The sequence below is a fragment of the Aquarana catesbeiana genome, linkage group LG08 (assembly GCF_042186555.1).
Source record: "Aquarana catesbeiana isolate 2022-GZ linkage group LG08, ASM4218655v1, whole genome shotgun sequence".
Lineage (NCBI taxonomy): Eukaryota > Metazoa > Chordata > Amphibia > Anura > Ranidae > Aquarana > Aquarana catesbeiana.
Window position 1 is genome coordinate 252,778,001 of NC_133331.1, and position 18,101 is coordinate 252,796,101.

Sequence of the window (18,101 nt, forward strand, 5' to 3'; positions counted from 1 at the left end):
TTTTGGATTTGCAGCTGAAATGGAAATTTCCATCTATAGTGAATATTATTTTTTATTAGTTGCTCCACCAGGGGCTTCAGCGCTCTTCTGCGATCCAATGTATACTTTGATATATCTTGAAAGAGCAGGAGAGGTTCTCCTTCAAATTGGATACTTTTACTTTGGCGGGCTGCAAGCATAACTTTATCCTTAATATGAGCATAATGCATTTTACAAATAATGTCCCGAGGTTTATTAATATCTGGCTTCCTTATTCCTGCTACCCGATGTGCTCTTTCAATAATTAAATCTTTTATGTCAATGTCCTGGGTAATTTCCTGGAATATTTTTTGTAGTGTTGTTATAAGCTCTTTTGGGCCCACTGACTCTTTTAATCCTCTTATTCTTATGTTGGATCTTCTGCTTCTATTCTCCTGTTCATCTAAGTTGTTTATTATTTGCTTTAATTGGGTTCCTTTTTTCTGCATTTTTTCCTTTATCTTTAGCAGTTCCTGTTCCGTTTTTAACATTCTCTTATCAATATTGTCTGTCTTTTCTTGCATATTTTTTGTAGATATTTTAAGCTCTTGGATCTCTTCCTTATATGATTTTTCTAGCCTATGTACGTATTGGTGCATATCTGCCCTAGTAGACAGCGAGCAAATATAAGCTCTTATATCCCATTTTTCTTTGTCTTCCTCTTTGTGTTCAGTTGAAGACCCTGTTGTGTCCATTAATGAACTATTTCTGGGGTGATTTCATTGCTCTTCCCCTGATGATCTAGATGTTTCTATTGCTTCTGCTATATTTGAAAGATCTTGCGATGATTGTAGCATCTGTGTTACCTGAGGAGAATGTATCTGCAACTGTAATTGTTGAAAAAATTCCTTAATATCAGTTGTTTCTGTAGGTTGTACCCCTGTAGTGCTTTTGTTCATGCCTTCTGCTTTGTCTTTTTTACCTTTTAGGGGTTGCGGGGTCTTACTGCTCTTCTTAGGGGCCATGCTTCTTTCTTTCCCCTTCTTTCCTCTTCTTAACCCCTTCTTAACCCCTTTATCTTCGCTCTCTTTGTGCTTTTTTCCCTTTATTTTTTCTTTCCTTCTTTCTTTCCCTCTCCTCCTCTCTCTTCCCTTCCCCTTCCTCTCTTTCCTCCTCTCCTCTTTTTTCCTTTTCCCTTTATTTTACCTCTTAATCCCTTCTTTCTTTTGATGTTCTTTGTTTTTACATTTGAGAGAGAAAAAAAAAACGAAGGGACAGGGGAAGCAGAGGGATATTTAAGGAATCCTGTAGTTGTTACCTATTACTTGCTTTTATGGTCTCTTTAATTCAGTGGTTTATGTTTATTTGTCGCTAATATATGTGTCAATCAGTATAAGCGGCTGTAGAAATTTTTTTTTTTCCTTCTTTTCCTTCTTCTCTCTCTTCCTTTCCCTCTTTATATGCTTAAATTCCTTTTAAGAGCTATATCTTTATGTCCTTATTATGTTACACGAGTTACAAGATACTCAAACATTTCAGGGACTGATATAGGGAGCACTGGAAACAGGGCCCGCCACCGCTCCCGTGTCCCGCCTGCAGCTCCACTCTCTAGTCAAAGTTCAGCGATGTTCAATGAATTAATAGCTTAGTAGTAGCTTAGTTTAATAGTAGAAGGCGGCTGACCTTTGTGTTTTGGAGATCCTGGGTTTATCTTTCCTCTGCCGTTCCGTTCTTGGTATTACTGCCGGAGAGGACGCTCTCAAGCGAGGACCACTGCCGTCCACTTTCGCAGACCCACAGAAGCTCCCGCCTCCCCGCGTCCACTGTCTGACTCTTGTTCTCGAAGGAACTCTCGGCTCTTCCACGGGCTTATCTCCCGTCGCGCCTCCCGCAGGTCTCCGCTCCTCTGGATCACAGGTATCGCTTCTACCGCCTCACTCGTTGCCGCCTCTGCACTGTGCTAATCAGCTGGGTAGGTAGGAGGGGAATTTACCCAGAATGAAGCCGGTAGCATAACGAAAGCAAGCACCAGCTGTATAGACGTCAGACGCCCAATGTTAGCAGCATGTCAGTCCACGGTCTGCCTGAGCGGCCATCTTGGTCAGCAGCTCCTCCCCCCGCTGCTGCAAGTCTTTTTGAGTATGTCTCTACCAGCTTTGCACATCTAGAGAGTGACATTTTTGCCCATTCCTCAAAGCTCTGTCAGACTGGATGGAGAGTGTCTGTGAACAGCAATTTTCAAGTCTTGCCACAGATTCTCAATTGGATTTAGGTCTGGAGTTTGACTGGGCCATTCTAAAAAATGAATATGCTTTGATCTAAACCATTCCATTGTAGCTTTGGCTGTATGTTTAGGGTCATTTTCCTGCTGAAAGGTGAACCTCTGCCCCAGTCTCAAGCCGTTTGCAGACTCGAACAGGTTTCCTTCTAAGATTGCCCTGTATTTGGGCTCCATCCATCTTCCCATCAACTCTGACCAGCTTACCTGTCCCTGCTGAAGAAAAGCATCCTCACAACATGATGATGCCGCCATCATGTTTCACGGTGGGGATGGTGTGTTCTGGGTGATGTGTAGTGTTCGTTTTTCGCCACAAATAGTGTTTTGCTTTTAGGCCAAAAAGTTCAATTTTGGACTTATCTCACCTTCTTCCATGTTTGCCGTGTCCCCCACACGGCTTCTTGTAAACTGCAAACAGGACTTCTTAGGGCTTTCTTTCAACAATGGCTTTCTTCTTGCCACTCTTCCATAAAGGCCAGATTTGTGGCGTGCACAATGAATAATTGTCCTGTGGACTGATTCTCCCACCTGAGCTGTGGATCTCCGCAGCTCCTCCAGAGTTACCATGGGCCTCTTGGCTGCTTCTCTGATTAATGCTCTCCTTGCCCGGCCTGTCATTTTAGGTGGACGACCATGTTTTGGCAGGGCTTTTTTTTCTCAGCGAAAAGGTGCAGGAACTCCCCCTCTCCAAGTCACCCCTTGTCTCCGCCCTTACCTACCTCCGAGCACTGTATTTTGGTTCCACTCCCTACCCACCTCCCAGGACCACCCCTTTAGAGAATACAGAAGCATGTAAAATTTGTGGTACTAAGTAAGTTGTATGGAACTTGTTTATGATAACATGAAAAGCAGTAAAATAGATCCCCCACAGCCAACAACAATAGACCCCCCCCAGTAACAACAGACCCCCTGCAGCAACAACATATCTCCCCACAGCCATCAATAGACCCTCCCACAGCTTCATCAGCAATAGACCCCCCCCCCCAGCAACAATGGACCACCTACAACAAAATACCCCCTCAGCAAAAATAGACCCCTGGCAGCAACAACAGATCTACCCACAGCCAGCACCAATACACCATCCAGCAGTCAGCAACAATAGACCCATCCCAGCAACAAAAGATCCCCTGCCAGCAACAATAGACCCACCTGCAAAAATAGATCCCCTCCAGTGACAATAGATCCCCCCAGCAGCCAGCATCAACAGACCCTGCAGCACACCCCAGCACCCCTTGTCATTACATACATTTAGTGCTGGAGGTGCCAGAACTGCGGTCACCCGCGTTCCCGCTGAAAAACAGCCCTGTGTCTTGGTAGGTTTGCAGTTGTGTCATACGCTTTGCATTTTCTGATGATGGATTGAACAGTGCTCTGTGAGATGTTCAAAGCTTGGGATATTTTTTTTTTTATACCCAAACCCTGCTTTAAAATGTTACTTAACCCACAACAGTACAATCTGTCTGTATGTGCAGAATAGCATGCTTGTTATACTCACTGTGGAACTTAAGGGGTTAATCCTCTGCATTGTGTAAATAGGCTCTTTGATCCTGTATGAACAGATCCTCTTCCTCCTGCAGGGCAAGGTCAGATAAGACACGGTGAGGGTAGTTCTGCTGCACACGCTCAGTTTGGTCTCTATTGCTGGAGAGAACATTTCCTTGTAGTTCAGAGCTAGCCAGGTCTCAAGATATTGACATCACACATGTGGGCATGTATACAGATGCTAAATGACAGCCCAGTACCTCCCTCCTCCTCCATGTCCAGTAACTAAAAAAGAACACAGTGGTTGGGATGTCACATCTTGATTGATGGCTGATCTACCTCCCATAACAGCATGGAGACACAGGCTATAGTGGAAATCTCCTCCTACCTGAACACTCAGCACTCAGCCAAAAAGGTATATATAGTGGCAGTATTTTTATATAAAAAGAAGATTTATAAGCTGTGGGCTCTGTGGGGGTAGGGGGAAGATGAACTATTTTCATATTACTGGGTTTAGTAACACTTTAAACTTCTCCACAACTTTTTTTCTGACCTGTCTGGTGTGTTACTTGGCCTTCATGATGCTGTTTGTTCACTAAGGTTCTCTAACAAACCTCTGAGAGCTTCATAGAACAGATGCATTAATACTGAGACTAAATTACACACAGGTGGACTCTAATTGGGTGACTTCTAAAGGCAATTGGTTCTAATAGATTTTAGTTAGGGGTATCAGAGTAAAGGGCACAGAATACAAATGCACGCCACACTTTTCACATATTTATTTGTAAAAAATGTTGAAAACTATTTATCATTTTCCTTCCATGTCACAATTATGTGCCACTTTGTGTTGGTCTATCGCATGAAATTTCCCAATAAAATACATTTACGTTCTTGGTTGTAACATGACAAAATGTGGAATATTTCAAGGGGTATGAATATTTTTTCAAGGCACTGTATGTAGGAAAGAAGATAGAACCAATGACAACAATTTAAAGAACATCAAACACTGGACTGAATGTTAGCTGATGTTCTTATTGCACAGACAGAAAAAATGTACTGGTTTTATACCCTGTCACTACCCTGTCACTTCTGCAATACCTGCAGAAAAAGAGTTTCTATACCTGGGGTCTCCAAACTTTCAAAACAAGGGGCCAGTTTATTATCCTTCAGACTTTAGGGGGGCCGGACTGTGGCCAGCGAGAGTGGACATTTTTCCAGTTGGCGTTAACATCACCACATTTGGTATTAGAGAGGAGAAGAACAGTGCCCCATCACTGGTATCATTAGGAGGAATAGTGCCCCATTGTTGGTGTCAGTGGGAGAAATTATGCCCCATTGTTGTTGTAAGTTGGCAGAATACTGTCTCATATCAGTGGGAGGAATATTGAGTGCCCCAAGGGTCAGATAAATTAAAGCAAAGGGCCGCATCCGCCCCCCTGAGCCACGGTTTGGAGACCACTGCTCTATACTAACCTTAGGCTACTTTCACACTGGGACGTTGACGATTTACCGTCAATTTTGCGGCGCTATTCGGCCGCTAGCACTTTTACCCCCCTGCTAGCAGCCGAGAAAGGGTTAAAACCACCACAAAACCCTGCTGCTTTATAGCCGCGCTGCCCCATTGATTTCAATGGGCAGGAGTGGTGAAGGAGCGGTGTATGTATACACTGCTCCTTCACCGCTCCAAAGATGCTGCTTGCAGGAGTTTTTTTTAACGTCCTGCAAGCGCACTGCTCCAGTGTGAAAGAACCCAGGCTTTCACACTGGAGAGACAGGAGCGGCTCTTTACAGGCGCTATGCAGGCGCTATTTTTAGCGCTGTAGCGCCTGTAAAGTGCCTCAGTGTGAAAGGGGCCTTAATAGCAGCATGTGACCTAAAAAGTTCAGTGCTGTTCCCTAGCTGCTGCAAATATTCCACCTGTTTCCCTCATCGCATTCAGTGGTTCCTCTCGCTGGTTCGAATGTGCAGTGACTGAGGAGAAGCATCATGGAGGCTTTTAAGATATGGGCTGCCTGCCAGAAAGGTAAGTACAGTCTTTTATTTTTGCAAGTATTGTTATTAGCTTTTTTGACCTGTTAGTTCCTTGTTTTAATTGGGACTGCTGGATGAGGAAGAAATTAGAAATTGTTTTTCATTAGTTTAAAGCTGAATGGCAAAGGAAAAATGCTCAATTGCAGTGGGGCTTTGGATAGTATAACCTTTTTTTTCCGCCAGTAAATACCTTATACAGCCCACTTCCTGTTTCTTGTCTGGTAAAAAGTCTAGGCTTATGACATCATGCACAGCTCTCTCTCACTCTCGTGAGAGTTTGGCAGGAAGGAAGGGGGAATGAGTCATTAGAGGGCCAATGAGAGCTGCAGAGCTGGAGGTGTGTCTGTGTAAATCCAGGAAGTGAACAGGCAGCAGCTTCAGCTGCCCACAGTTTAAATGGTTGCAGCTAGACTCAGTGGAGGGAGATTTCTGCAGCATATTTGGCAAGTACAGAATCACAGTATATATAAAATAATATGCAAAGTGGTTGGAGGGAAGCTTCAGAATGGCAAAGATGTTCTTATTACAAATTATGTGAGCAGACTGCAGTTCCTCTTTAAGTCCAATGGAGAGCTCATAGCCTTGCAATGGACGTGAGGTTACTGAGGGACAGCCCATTGCCGGACCATAGGGGAGCAGAGGAGAGTTGCCAGGGGAGTGGGAGATCAAGGTAAGTAAAAGTATTTTTTGTGGCCCACCTAGACCTAAATGAGCATTAGACCTTGCAGTACAGTTGTAGCTCCACTGCAGGGGAGGATTTTTCCTTTCCCTATAGATAGGCTTTAATAATAATATTTTTTCAATATTAATATTTTTTATGTTTCAATTATTTTAACCTGGACACAAGATGACTGCAGCGAGCACAGTGCACACTGAGGATGGGAAAGCCATCTGTGAGACTCCTGAGGAACCGGTCATAGGCATCAACATAAACAATATGTCTGCAGCCAGCACAGTCAACACCGAGGATGGGAAAGTCATCTGTAAGACTCCTGAAGGAAAAGTCATAGATATCAACATAAATAAACAGTCCTGCCTGGATGGCCTTTTGGAATCCATTAAGATTTTCGGAGTGGTAAAGAACATTGGTGACGATAAAAAGCCAGACAGACAGACTGGTTCTGCAGTACTTCTTGGAGCTGGGGTGATTAAAAAGCACACATCTTTCTACTTAAAATGAATCAATCACATGTATTAACTGTACAAACTAGCAATAAGGCTGCAAAATTGACAGCAAGCAATATCCACAGCTGCAATTTATACCTTCTAATTGTTTTCTGGTGTGCAGTCCGGATAGGACTTGCAATGCCCATAGGGTCTCCTACAAGCCTATTAGCTTCTCACTATGGGCTTTAGAGACAGGGTCAATGATTTGTGGTGGCCAGTGGGCTGTGGAAGCGTTCCAAGATGCACAAAAGCTTGTGTGGACAGTGTGCCTGCGACTGGGTGGGCTTATCTGAAAGATTGTGCCCTTTATTCTTATTGTTAGTTTGTACAATTATAACAGAAATGTTATTTCTAATTCATACTTTTGTAATCATCAGTAATTTTTCAATCAAATACCATTATTTCTACAAACTACCTGAAATGTAAAAGGCTGAAATTGGATCACCATTGATGGCAGTATATTTATATTACCAGTCAGAATCACAAGACTTTACACAAAGTATATATCACAGTTATTGTACATATTTAACATTTTTTTTTCTCTTTAGGCTTCCTTTATCAGTTTGGGTTGCTTTGTTGTCGTGCTGGCTGTAATTTTTGCTGTTGCAAAGCCAAATCTGTACTTCTGGACATATGGAACTTTTTTCTGGGTGGGATTTCCAGTAAGTATTATGTACAAAGCAGTGTTACAAAGGGTTATCTGCAAGTGGTCTCCAGGATTAAGAGAGCTGACAATAGGGTTCTTCGGACCCCCTACCCAAGTTCCCTATTAACATTCCCCTCCTGTTCATATTTCAGATCAGCATGGTGGAAAACCAATAGACAATCACATATCCGTGGCGGCCCTACATACGGGTCGCAGGGGCGCCGCCCCCTAATCCATGCACCCGGCCCCTAATCTACATGCAGCGAGCATGGATTTCAATAGTTTTATTTTTGAAGCACATGATTAGAGCTTGAGGCTCTAATTGGCTTCAAATAGAGTAGGCTCGGGGCAAAGAGCACTGCGCCCTGGGCCCACCCAGTTGAGACCCAATTGGTCAGGGAGTCTTAGGACTCCCTGGCCAATTGGTACTCAGGACACACTTCCTGTTCAGCCAGGAGGAGAAGCAATGGCCCGGCTCTTCCTTCCCCCTGCCTCCTAAGTTAAGGTCAGTCTCCCACAGGGGGTGGCGGTGCATCACCGCCACGTTCTTGTACATCTAACGCTGGGGGTGGGTTAGGGGGTGCTTGCGGCGATCGTTGCCTTCCCGTCTGTCTCCACGGAGGGGGGGTTTGGCGTTTGTGGTGATCGCCACCTTCCCATCTGCCGTCCGTCTCCCACGTGGGGGGTTGCTTGCGTGGCGTTAGTTTGCCGCCCCCCCCCCCGATCAGAATAGGGACATACTGTATACCTTGTGATAAAGGTGCATACTCATAAAACTGTGCACTGCATCATCATTATAAAATGGGATCCTCTATATGCACTCATTGACTCCAAAAGGAAAGTTGTTTATTTGCCCGCTGGCTGTGTTTTAGAATTTATTTATTCATATTACAAAAAAAGGTTAATATCTTAATTGTACAGTACAGGACATGGGACTTGTATTCATACACCATGGGTTATATGCAGGCTACTTTCAGGTGATTGGACAAAATTTGCTCAGGCCCATCTCCCCCCATGTAAAGACTCATATAACCCCACCCACTTTGTAAGACTCCAGTTTTTTGGTTTGTGTCCTTAGATGATGAACCTGTTCTCCTCTGGATAGGTATTTTTCATTTTAAGCCATGCAATTTCTCTTTTCTGGCACCTCTATTAAGTTCTGTCTGCTTATTGCTATGGGCTATATAGCAGTTTCCAGATTAGTAACCCTTGGTGTGTACCTTGGGGACCATACCCTGACTTCACTGGAGCCAGTCTGTGGGGCCAGTCTGTAGACAGGTGCAGGCATCCTTCTGCCGTGTAGGTGGCACTGTACTGATGCTACAGGGGAATGGGAGTCTGTTAAGGTAAAAAGTTGTCCCTGAGAGACTCTGTTAGTCCTTTCTATGGAAGTAAATACATGATTTTATACTGCATTCCCACAAGAGTTCAGCCATTTTAATAGGGGAGTCTTTAAATAGGGGACCCCACCTAATTTGGGCATGCTATGAATGTGTGGACAGGTTAGGGAAAGGAACCTGCTGGCTAGGGACAGTGTTTAGTGCACGGAAAGGTTCCCGATGAGTAGGGATAGTGCAAGGGACACTTCCTGACTCTGAAGAACTTCTCTAGGTTTCCCTGCTTTAGGTTACATTGTTACATAGTTAGTCTGGTTGAAAAAAGACACAAGTCCGTCTTGTTCAACCAATAAGTTAGTGCTATCCATTGGTACAGCAGACTGCCACCTCTCCAGCACAGCCAACCACTAGTAAAGCTTTTCCAGCTGCAGAACAATCATAAGTGGAGCACCCTCTAGCTAGTGTGCTAGTATACTGTACATAGTTTTTAAAGTAGGTAAATGTGGCTTGGCTGGCAGCCAAGCCTGGGTTGAATCTGGGTCAGGGCTGAGTGACTCTTGGAGGCTGAATGACTCAGCAAGCAGCACCTCTGGTAACTTCCCCTGCTCTCTGGAACATTGGGGAAGCTTCCAGAAGTAGAGGGTGGAGTCTAGGAAGGCCTGCTTGAAGTATTGATGAGACCCCCAGCCAATCCCCAGCAAGTGGGCTGTCAGGTGCAGGTACCTCACAAATACTCATGGGTCAGCAGGGGATAGTGTGTCTGGTGGAAGATTGGAGATGGAGTGCTGAGGAGGCTGTCAGAGGCCCTTGAGAGAGCCCCCTAGTCTGGGGGGGTGACCTTGGGCCTGGGGCTTGGGTGCTGGAGGGTCCCTCTACAACACATGGAGGATATCCTTCCCGGAGGTAAGAGAGCAAGGAGAGGACAGTGGGAGCAGGTCAGCACCTCCAGGAGATCTCCTGGGAGGACTGGGGAGTGGAAGTCTGGAGGACTGGGGAATGTCAGTCTGGAGGACTGTGGAGAGGTGGCCAGGAGGGCTGGTGAAAGGGGCTGCTGCAGCCAGGAGGGCTGGCAGGGCCTAAGGAGGTGGTGCTGGGATCGGTGACCGCAGGAGGAAAGTGCTGGGAAAGTATGAGCTGTGTCAACCTATCTGTTCTACAAGTATAGGGGCCTGGGGTCCCTACCTGTAATGGGCCTTTGCTACACAAATTACTGCTGGGTGGCATAGCTGAGTCCTGTAAGCAGGTGAGGTGCTGGAGGAAGAAGTGGAGTGTACATAGAGACTATATATAGACTGTATATACTAGGAGGTTGTCCCTGAAGTTTTTCTAAAGTCAAGTGGGCATCCCACAACTTCCCATTCCCATCCAAGTGTATTAACCCTCAATAAACCATAAAAACAAAGATTTGGTTGGCTGTGCAGGGTGAGGGATCCTATTTCACCAGCTGCAACTACGTGAGGTGTGCTACATAAATTTCCCACTTTACTGAAGCCTGTGTACGTGTATTCCCTTCCAAGTGATACCTTAAAGTGGATGTAAACCCAATGTCATCCTTTCTAAACTACTGCCATAGGGGTTATCTATAAGGCTATACATGCCTCCTGCATGTATCTTTACCTGTCAAATGTCTCCCCTCTGTCTGTTATCAGACCCGAAAAACTGCATATTCTGTGGGTGGGTCTGTTGTCTGGAGCTCGGTGGGTGGAGTCGTGATGTCAGACTCCCCGCCCATCTCTACACTCCCCTTGTCAATATGCATTTCTCCTTTGTATTTCTAATGCCCTGTACACACGGTCGGATTTTCCGATGGAAAATGTGTGATCGGAGCGTGTTGTCAGAAATTCCAACCGTGTGTAGGCTCCATCACACATTCTCCATCGGAATTTCCGACACACAAAGTTTGAGAGCTTGCTATAAAATTTTCCGACAACAAAATCCGTTGTCGGAAATTCCGATCGTGTGTACACAAATCCTACGCACAAAGTGCCACGCATGCTCAGAATAAATTAAGAGACGAAAGGTATTGGCTACTGCCCCATTTATAGTCCCGACGTACGTGTTTGACGTCACCGCGTTCAGAATGATCGGATTTTCCGACAACTTTGTGTGACCGTGTGTATGCAAGTCAAGGTTGAGCCAACATCCGTTGGAAAAAATCCATGGATTTTGTTGTCGGAATGTCCGATCAATGTCCGACCGTGTGTACAGGGCATAACACTGAAGTTCTGCTGAACTTCTGCTATGATCTCTAACATCCAGTGAAAAGACAGGAAAGTAACCACATGACTTCAGCTTGCCAAATCATGCTGAGGTGTGGAACAGCCAATCCTTGCAGAGCTGCTGTAGAAAGGAGTGGGGGGGGGATTAAAAAATAATGCATGTCTTAGGCTAGTGCATGAGATATGTAAATCACCTGTCACTCACAGCAAGGGGGAGGATTTGACAAAGTTTTTCTCAGTTTGTCAAGATTTTTCTCACTGAACAATAAAAGAGGATTGCTCAGAGCTGGATTAACTCTGTGTGGCAAGACTGGGCTCAAATGATAGGAAATTTTATACTCTACAGTATGATAAAAAAAAATTTCAGGTTTACATCCACTTTAATAGAGGGCCCCCTACAAAACATTAATGTTAGCTTCGGGCACTGTATCCTGCATTAGGCGCTCACCTTGGTAACAAGTGTAGTGGTTCATTTCTATGATTTCCAGACCCTGAAGATATTTATGGGTATGCCCACTCTGACTAGCCTGAAGAACCTCTGGTAGAACCAGTATTTTGGATAAGGTAAGGCAGGGTTTCCCGGTATATTGATACCAGTTCCTGGCTTGTAATCTCCCATGAGTAAGTCAGGTATGACGAAACATGTCGGGGCGTGGCTGTACGGCATCCATCTGTAGCAGCATGTGACGGAGGACGCGCTGGATCGAGTCTGAGGGTGACAGCGGGGGATCCAAGCCCGAGCTAGCGAGGATCAGTGAGTGGTGGTGAGAGCCTTATCCGCACACCTCGGGTCCGCCGTGACCATCATTGCATCTGGTGTTGGGCGTTTACACAGGAGGATTGGGAGATGATGTGATTTTTTGCTCGGTTTAAAGAGATTTTATGTGAGTGCAATGTTTGAAGTTTAGACAGTGAAAATGGTTTTACGTTACTACACTATCAGTGCATTTTTTATTTGCATGTGGAGTGAAATGGTATACACACGGATGGAATTTGGATCTTTCGTTTAAACCTGATTGTAAGGTTTATCACGCTTATTTGCCAAAACACGAGAGTGTGAGGCATATTTATCCGGTGAGTTTTGAATCTGAAGGGAGAGGAATCGCTGGCACGTTTGATTTTGGTGGACATTTCTTAGAAATCTGCACATCATTCACGGTGTCTTTCCTATTGATGGACTTTACAACATTATTTCTACAACCTCATTTTTATATATTTTTGTGACACAGGGTGGCTATATGTTATATACTAATTATTGTTTTGTGTGATAAATATAATCTGTGCTCTTGATATCACTTAGTATACTGGTCAAACACATGGTCACTTACCATTACCACCAGCGCCGCTTATATTAATTTTTTGGCATTTGCAAATTAATAGAGTTCACATTGTAATAAGACAAACTGCAATGCGTAGCATATTATGTGGTTTTATCGGCAGATGAATGGGGAGTCATTCACTTTGTGGTGCCCCTAATATATTTGTCAGTAGCTCTTCTTGCTGTAAGCAGTTTTAATCTGGCTTTATCACCTTCTATCTATACTTAGTGTCATGAGAATGAGGTAATTACCTCACATCTCTGGGCTGACACCTTCCCACCTTTTCTGCTGATAATGCATAAAGCACATTGCTGCTCTGGTACTGCAATCTGCTACAGAGACACAGCCACAAGAACACAGTCAGTGCTTGGGTTATATTGGATCCTGTACAAGCAAAACCCCATCCAGTCCAAACTCCGTTTCATACTACTGGAGATCCCTCAATTAGCAATGGGGGGGTCACAGACGCAAGGGAGCTTGTAAAAAAGAGAAAATACATGCATTCTGCACACAGGAAACTCCTAAAACCACTCAGGATGATAGCTGTTCCTTTGTCCCAGAGCAATTTCCTGTTGTGACAATGCTCCCCTCCTCTGATTTTAACTCCTTCTGAGGCACACACCATGCGATGTGTCTGACAAAAGCAGATTTCTCTGCCACTATGTCTGAACTCTTTGGAAAAATGTTGGCGCTTTTAGAACCTTTGGTTCAGGAATCAGAGGTGGAACCTCCTTTTCTTGAGGATATTATGGAGGGAAGTATTGGAGAGTATGTTCTTTGCCCTACTTTTTATGAGGTACAAGCTACAGTTTCACACCAAATGTTCTCTGCTGTGGACACATTCATCGACGCAGTGTACACTTATCTTGGCCTAATAGCAAATGACTCTCCACAGCCAAAAGAAGCCCCTATGGACACTAAGAGCCTGGCTAGGAAAAACGTTTCCAATACTCGCACAGATTGATTGTGCACTTTTTGAGGACTGGCTAAACCCTGAGAGGGTATTCCCTCCTCCTAAACTTTTGTTTCTGAGATTTATCAAAAAACACCTTACAATTTCTATTGAGAATGTTCTCTCCTTTAAGGGTTCTGTTGATAGGCATTTTGAAGCCCTTTTAAAGGCCTTATTTGCTCTTGCAGGTCCAGTCCTGTAGCCAGCGATAACTGCCATGTTTAATTGCAATTGCCAGACTATTCCTAACAGGAGAAGACAAATTAACAGAGACCAACAACATTTCTTTGATGATTCTGTTCTAATAGAACAATTACAGCTAATGCTGTCAGCCTTATTGTTTTATGTTTACGTTCTAGAGAATATAATTTGCTAATTCTCTAAATTATCTTTCATCTCTGTGCATATGCACAGGACTTTATGGCTAAAAGCAGGGGCGGACTGATAACTCATGGGGCCCCCGGGCAATAGGGGATTATGGGGCCACACAGTATACACACACACAGTATACAATCACACAGTATACACATACATGTATACACAGACAGATGTAAAAAAAACACAGATTTATACATACTGTCCCTGGTTTTACTGAGGCTGGCAACCCTGATGGGGCCCCTTAGTGGCCCAGGGCCCTCGGGCAGTGCCCGAGTGGCTCAATGGTCAGTCCGCCCCTGGCTAAAAGCTTATACTGCTGAGCCTGCTTGTAAGGACGCCTTCACACAGGCAGCCAGGGAGCAGTAAAAACCAATCTGGTCTTGAGCACCCTCAAGGGACAGGTTTCTGTTTTATCCATTCTCTTCTCTCTTGCCTAACAAGACTTTTCTTCAGGGATTTGCTAAAATAAATCTCCCAAATGGACCTCCTGTGTCACCTTGAGATCTCAATCTTGTCCTTCAGAGACCCCGCTTTGAACAGGTTAGAGACATTGGTTTGGAAGGCTTTACATGTAAGGTTGCCCTTCATTTACCATTACATTTGTTAGGGACATTTCTGAGCTGGCATCTCTTTCTTGTAAAGGGTCTTTTCTTGTTTTGTACTGACAGAAGGTGGTCTTTCTTTTTTTGCTTTTTTTTTTTGCAAAGGTGGTTTCTTCTTTTCACCTCATTGAAGACATTATTCTCCTAAGGCCTACACCCTTTAGGGAAAGTTTCCTCCCTTTCTTCATCAGAGCTGGGGCTGCTGATGTATCCGGCTTTTCGGTATCAAGCATCTGTATCCCAGATATTCAAGGCTTTCAATTGCCCTCTGTTCACATGTTCTCCAAGTTCTATTGTGGATGTTCAGGACTCGGATGATGTGCGTTTCGTCTGCAAGGTGCTTCAAGCTGTTTTCTGAGTGTTTTTGGGTTCTTTAGCCATTGTGATTTTGTGGGCCTGTTGGCAGTTCTGTTTTGGTATGTTGTTGCCAACCCCTTAGGTTATTGCTGGGAAAGTTCCACAGTCTGTGAATAGAAGTCCTGTGTCTTGTACTGTAGGATTAAGATACTAGGAATTTAGAATTACCTGTAAATTCCTCACTCCTTATAGCTTGCTAAAAAACTGGAGTCTCCCAGTCTGCGCAGAGTTATATGAGTGTGCACTAGGGAGGCCCTAGCAAATTTTTTTGCCAGTGTCCAATCACCTGAAGTTAGCGTGCATATAACCCATCGTTTATGAACAGTCGTGCGTCCTGTATTGTACTCCAAGATAAGGAATTTACAGGTAAATCAAAATTCCTATTTTTTGTACACTGTAAAAATAAACTAAATTAAAAAAAATGATTGACTGAATTAAAGGGAGATTATGTTTAAAAATAAGTTTTATATACCTAATTGTGAGTATCTGTATTCTAGAAGTGCCAAACACAGACTAGTCAAGCAGCATGCCAGCTAAGAGCACCACCTTTCTCTTCACACATTACTGGCCCTTCCTGTGTTATTCTCTCACTTCCTTATATATAGTGTGGTGTCTAAGCCCTGTTTCACACTTGTGCAGTGCGAATTGAAGCTCAGGTTTCACTGGGGAGATAACAATCTCCTGTTCAACAGATTCATTGCATTTTTGCTCAGGATTAGAGAGCAGGGAGAGGGGGAGGGAGGGGGGGGGGGGGGGAGGGGGAGGTGTAGTGAGGAGAAAGAGAAAATCCTTGTTCAGAACGCAATGCATCTGCGAATCAGATGCGTTCCCATAGGAGATAATAGGCTTGTAGTTCGCACCGCAATGCCCAAAAAACGCACACGTTTTTTGTGCAATGCGCAGTGCGAATGCAACGCACATATGTGAACCAGATGCATTCATATGAATGTATTTTAAAATGTCCTGCGAATTAGATGCGGTGTAAGCCGCATCTAATTCGCATAGGTGTGAACCCGTGCTTACTGTTATTTCTTCACTTTGATTCTGATACACTGTATATCCTTTCCTCCTTACACACTATTGGTCAGTAGCTGTATCATTCATTTCTCCTTATAGACAAGCCACAACCATACCTTCCAACATTTTGAAATGGGAATGAGGGACATCTACTAACAAATGTATGTAGGCATAGGACACGCTCCCCGCCACACCCCCTTAAAGGAGAATTAACCAAAAAAAAGGTTAACTAAATCCACAAGGACTTTTTTTTTACCAGTACTATTCCTTTATATTGGCTTTTAAAATGTACAAATGCAGCAATTTAGAAATGGGATGAAAGGTTTAGCACTGGGAAACACTTTTTAAAAGATAAAAAGTGCATTTTATATACAACTGTATAGATCAGACCAAAATGAGGGACAAATGAGGTGGAATGAGGGACAGAGGGACATTGCTCCAAATCAGGGACAGTCCCTCCAAATCAGGGACAGTTGGGAGCTATGGCCACAACAGTTACATGTCCATTTGCACCCCCTTTCTCTTCTTTCCTTGGACTGTAACTTTAAATTCAGTCTGGTAGAAGATCAAGCAGTAAACCAACCCAGTGCTGGTTTTCCTCAATGTTCCTGTATAGCAGCAGCTGAGAAGGTATAGAGTGTGGAAAGTTATGGTTATCATCTGCTGGTGTTGGTGTTTTATCAAGTCCAAAGTCAGCACAGCCCTCTACCAGGAAATTCGAGAGCACTTCATATTTCCCCCTGCTGACCAGTTTATATAGAAATGCTGATGCCAAAAGTACGAATGCCTGGTTTGATGATCATGGTATCATGATCATTAAACGAGCTGAAGGCCGTTATCAGAGCAACCTGGGCTTCCATAACACCTCGGCAGTGCCACAGGCAAAAGAACCCTGACCAAGTATTGAGTGCCTACTATACTGTACATGGACATACTTTTTAGTAAGCCAACATTGCTTTTGTTTTATGTAATATTAAAATTTTCTGAGATAAAAAATTTTGGGTTTTCACTAGCTGTAAGCCATAATCATCAAAATTAAAAGAAAGAAATGCTTGAAATATATAATTCTGTGTGTAATTAATCTATACAGGGCCGCTGATTAGGCAGTACAGCCAGCCCTCCTGTACTGGGCCCAGGTCTCACAAGGCCTCAAAAGGGGGGCCAGCAGTACTGCCTTATTGTTGACACTTTTGACTCTTGTGCAGTGCTACTGGCTTCAATTTTTCTTTTCTTCCTCTGGTTTCACTGCAGGGGGATTTGTTCTAGTACCTGCACCACCTTGTGGGGGGGGGGGGGGGGGGGCTCACTATCCTGAATGAACACAGTGAGCGATCGCTCACTGTGGGGGTGCAGATAGTGCCACTATTCACTTCAATGGGTCTTGTTCAACGGGGGGTATCATTTCTGCCATGGCTGCAAACCATAGCATCATGGGCATTTTAGCAAAAATATAATTTGATATTTTCGTGGTAGGGGGCCTTGTTAGGTAAGCTGTATGGGGCCCCATGATTTCTATCAGCAGCCCTAAATCATTTTGAATTGAATTACTGAAATAAATTAACTTTTTTCAAATTTTCTGAGATGCACCTGTATGTCTTCATGATGGTCTTTTCCCAAGTCTGTGGCAGACACCCACAGGCTAGTAGTAGGAAACCTAAATACTGATTGTTAACGGCTCACCAAAACATTGAGGGATTTGTCCTTGTGTCCATTCTGTTAAACCCCTACATTTGGCACTACTCATTTCTGCCACAGACTTTTCTTTCACTGTCTCCCACTCCTCTTTTATTTTTGCCCTCAACTTCAGTTGTTCGTTTTTATCTCTAGATCTCTTAACAATATACTATTTTTGTGCTTTGCAAAATCCCATTATGTTTTTACTTTTGCTTGTTTCCTAACAGTTCATTGGTCGTGGAGTTCTGAATGTTGTGGCCTATAGATATCCAAAAGCATTTTGGGTAAGTACTTCTCCATTTAATTTCAGGCCTGCCTTCTTGTTTACAGCTGGAGCTAATCCATCTGGAAACGAGCAAGGTCCCCTTCACACTTTTGCATGCATTTCCTGCATGGAAGAGTGCTGCGTTAAGGCAGCTTGTTCATCTTGAATGGGCTGGCATTGCATACCTCCCAACTTTCTAAGATGGGAATGAGGGACACCTATTAGCAAAACTATGTAGGCATAGGACACACCCCCTGTGCACCCCCTTGAACAAAAAAAATTATTGGTTAAACCCACAAGTGATTTTTTTATCCACTACTCTTCCTTTATTTTGGCTTTTGGAATTTATAAATGCAGCCATTTAGAAACTGGATAAAAGGTTTAGCACTGGGAAACACTTTTTGATAAATAGTGCATTT

General features: G+C 43.9%; 1 protein-coding gene across 1 annotated transcript in view; it reads left to right on the forward strand.

Moving 5' to 3' along the window:
• LOC141106321 (uncharacterized) overlaps positions 1-18,101 on the forward strand; it is a 44,592-nt gene that overhangs the window by 15,562 nt on the left and 10,929 nt on the right. The window contains exons 2-4 of the mRNA XM_073596995.1: positions 6,597-6,893; positions 7,465-7,578; positions 17,645-17,701. Of these exons, the coding sequence (XP_073453096.1) occupies positions 6,597-6,893; positions 7,465-7,578; positions 17,645-17,701 (468 nt within the window). The remainder of the gene's footprint in view (positions 1-6,596; positions 6,894-7,464; positions 7,579-17,644; positions 17,702-18,101) is intronic.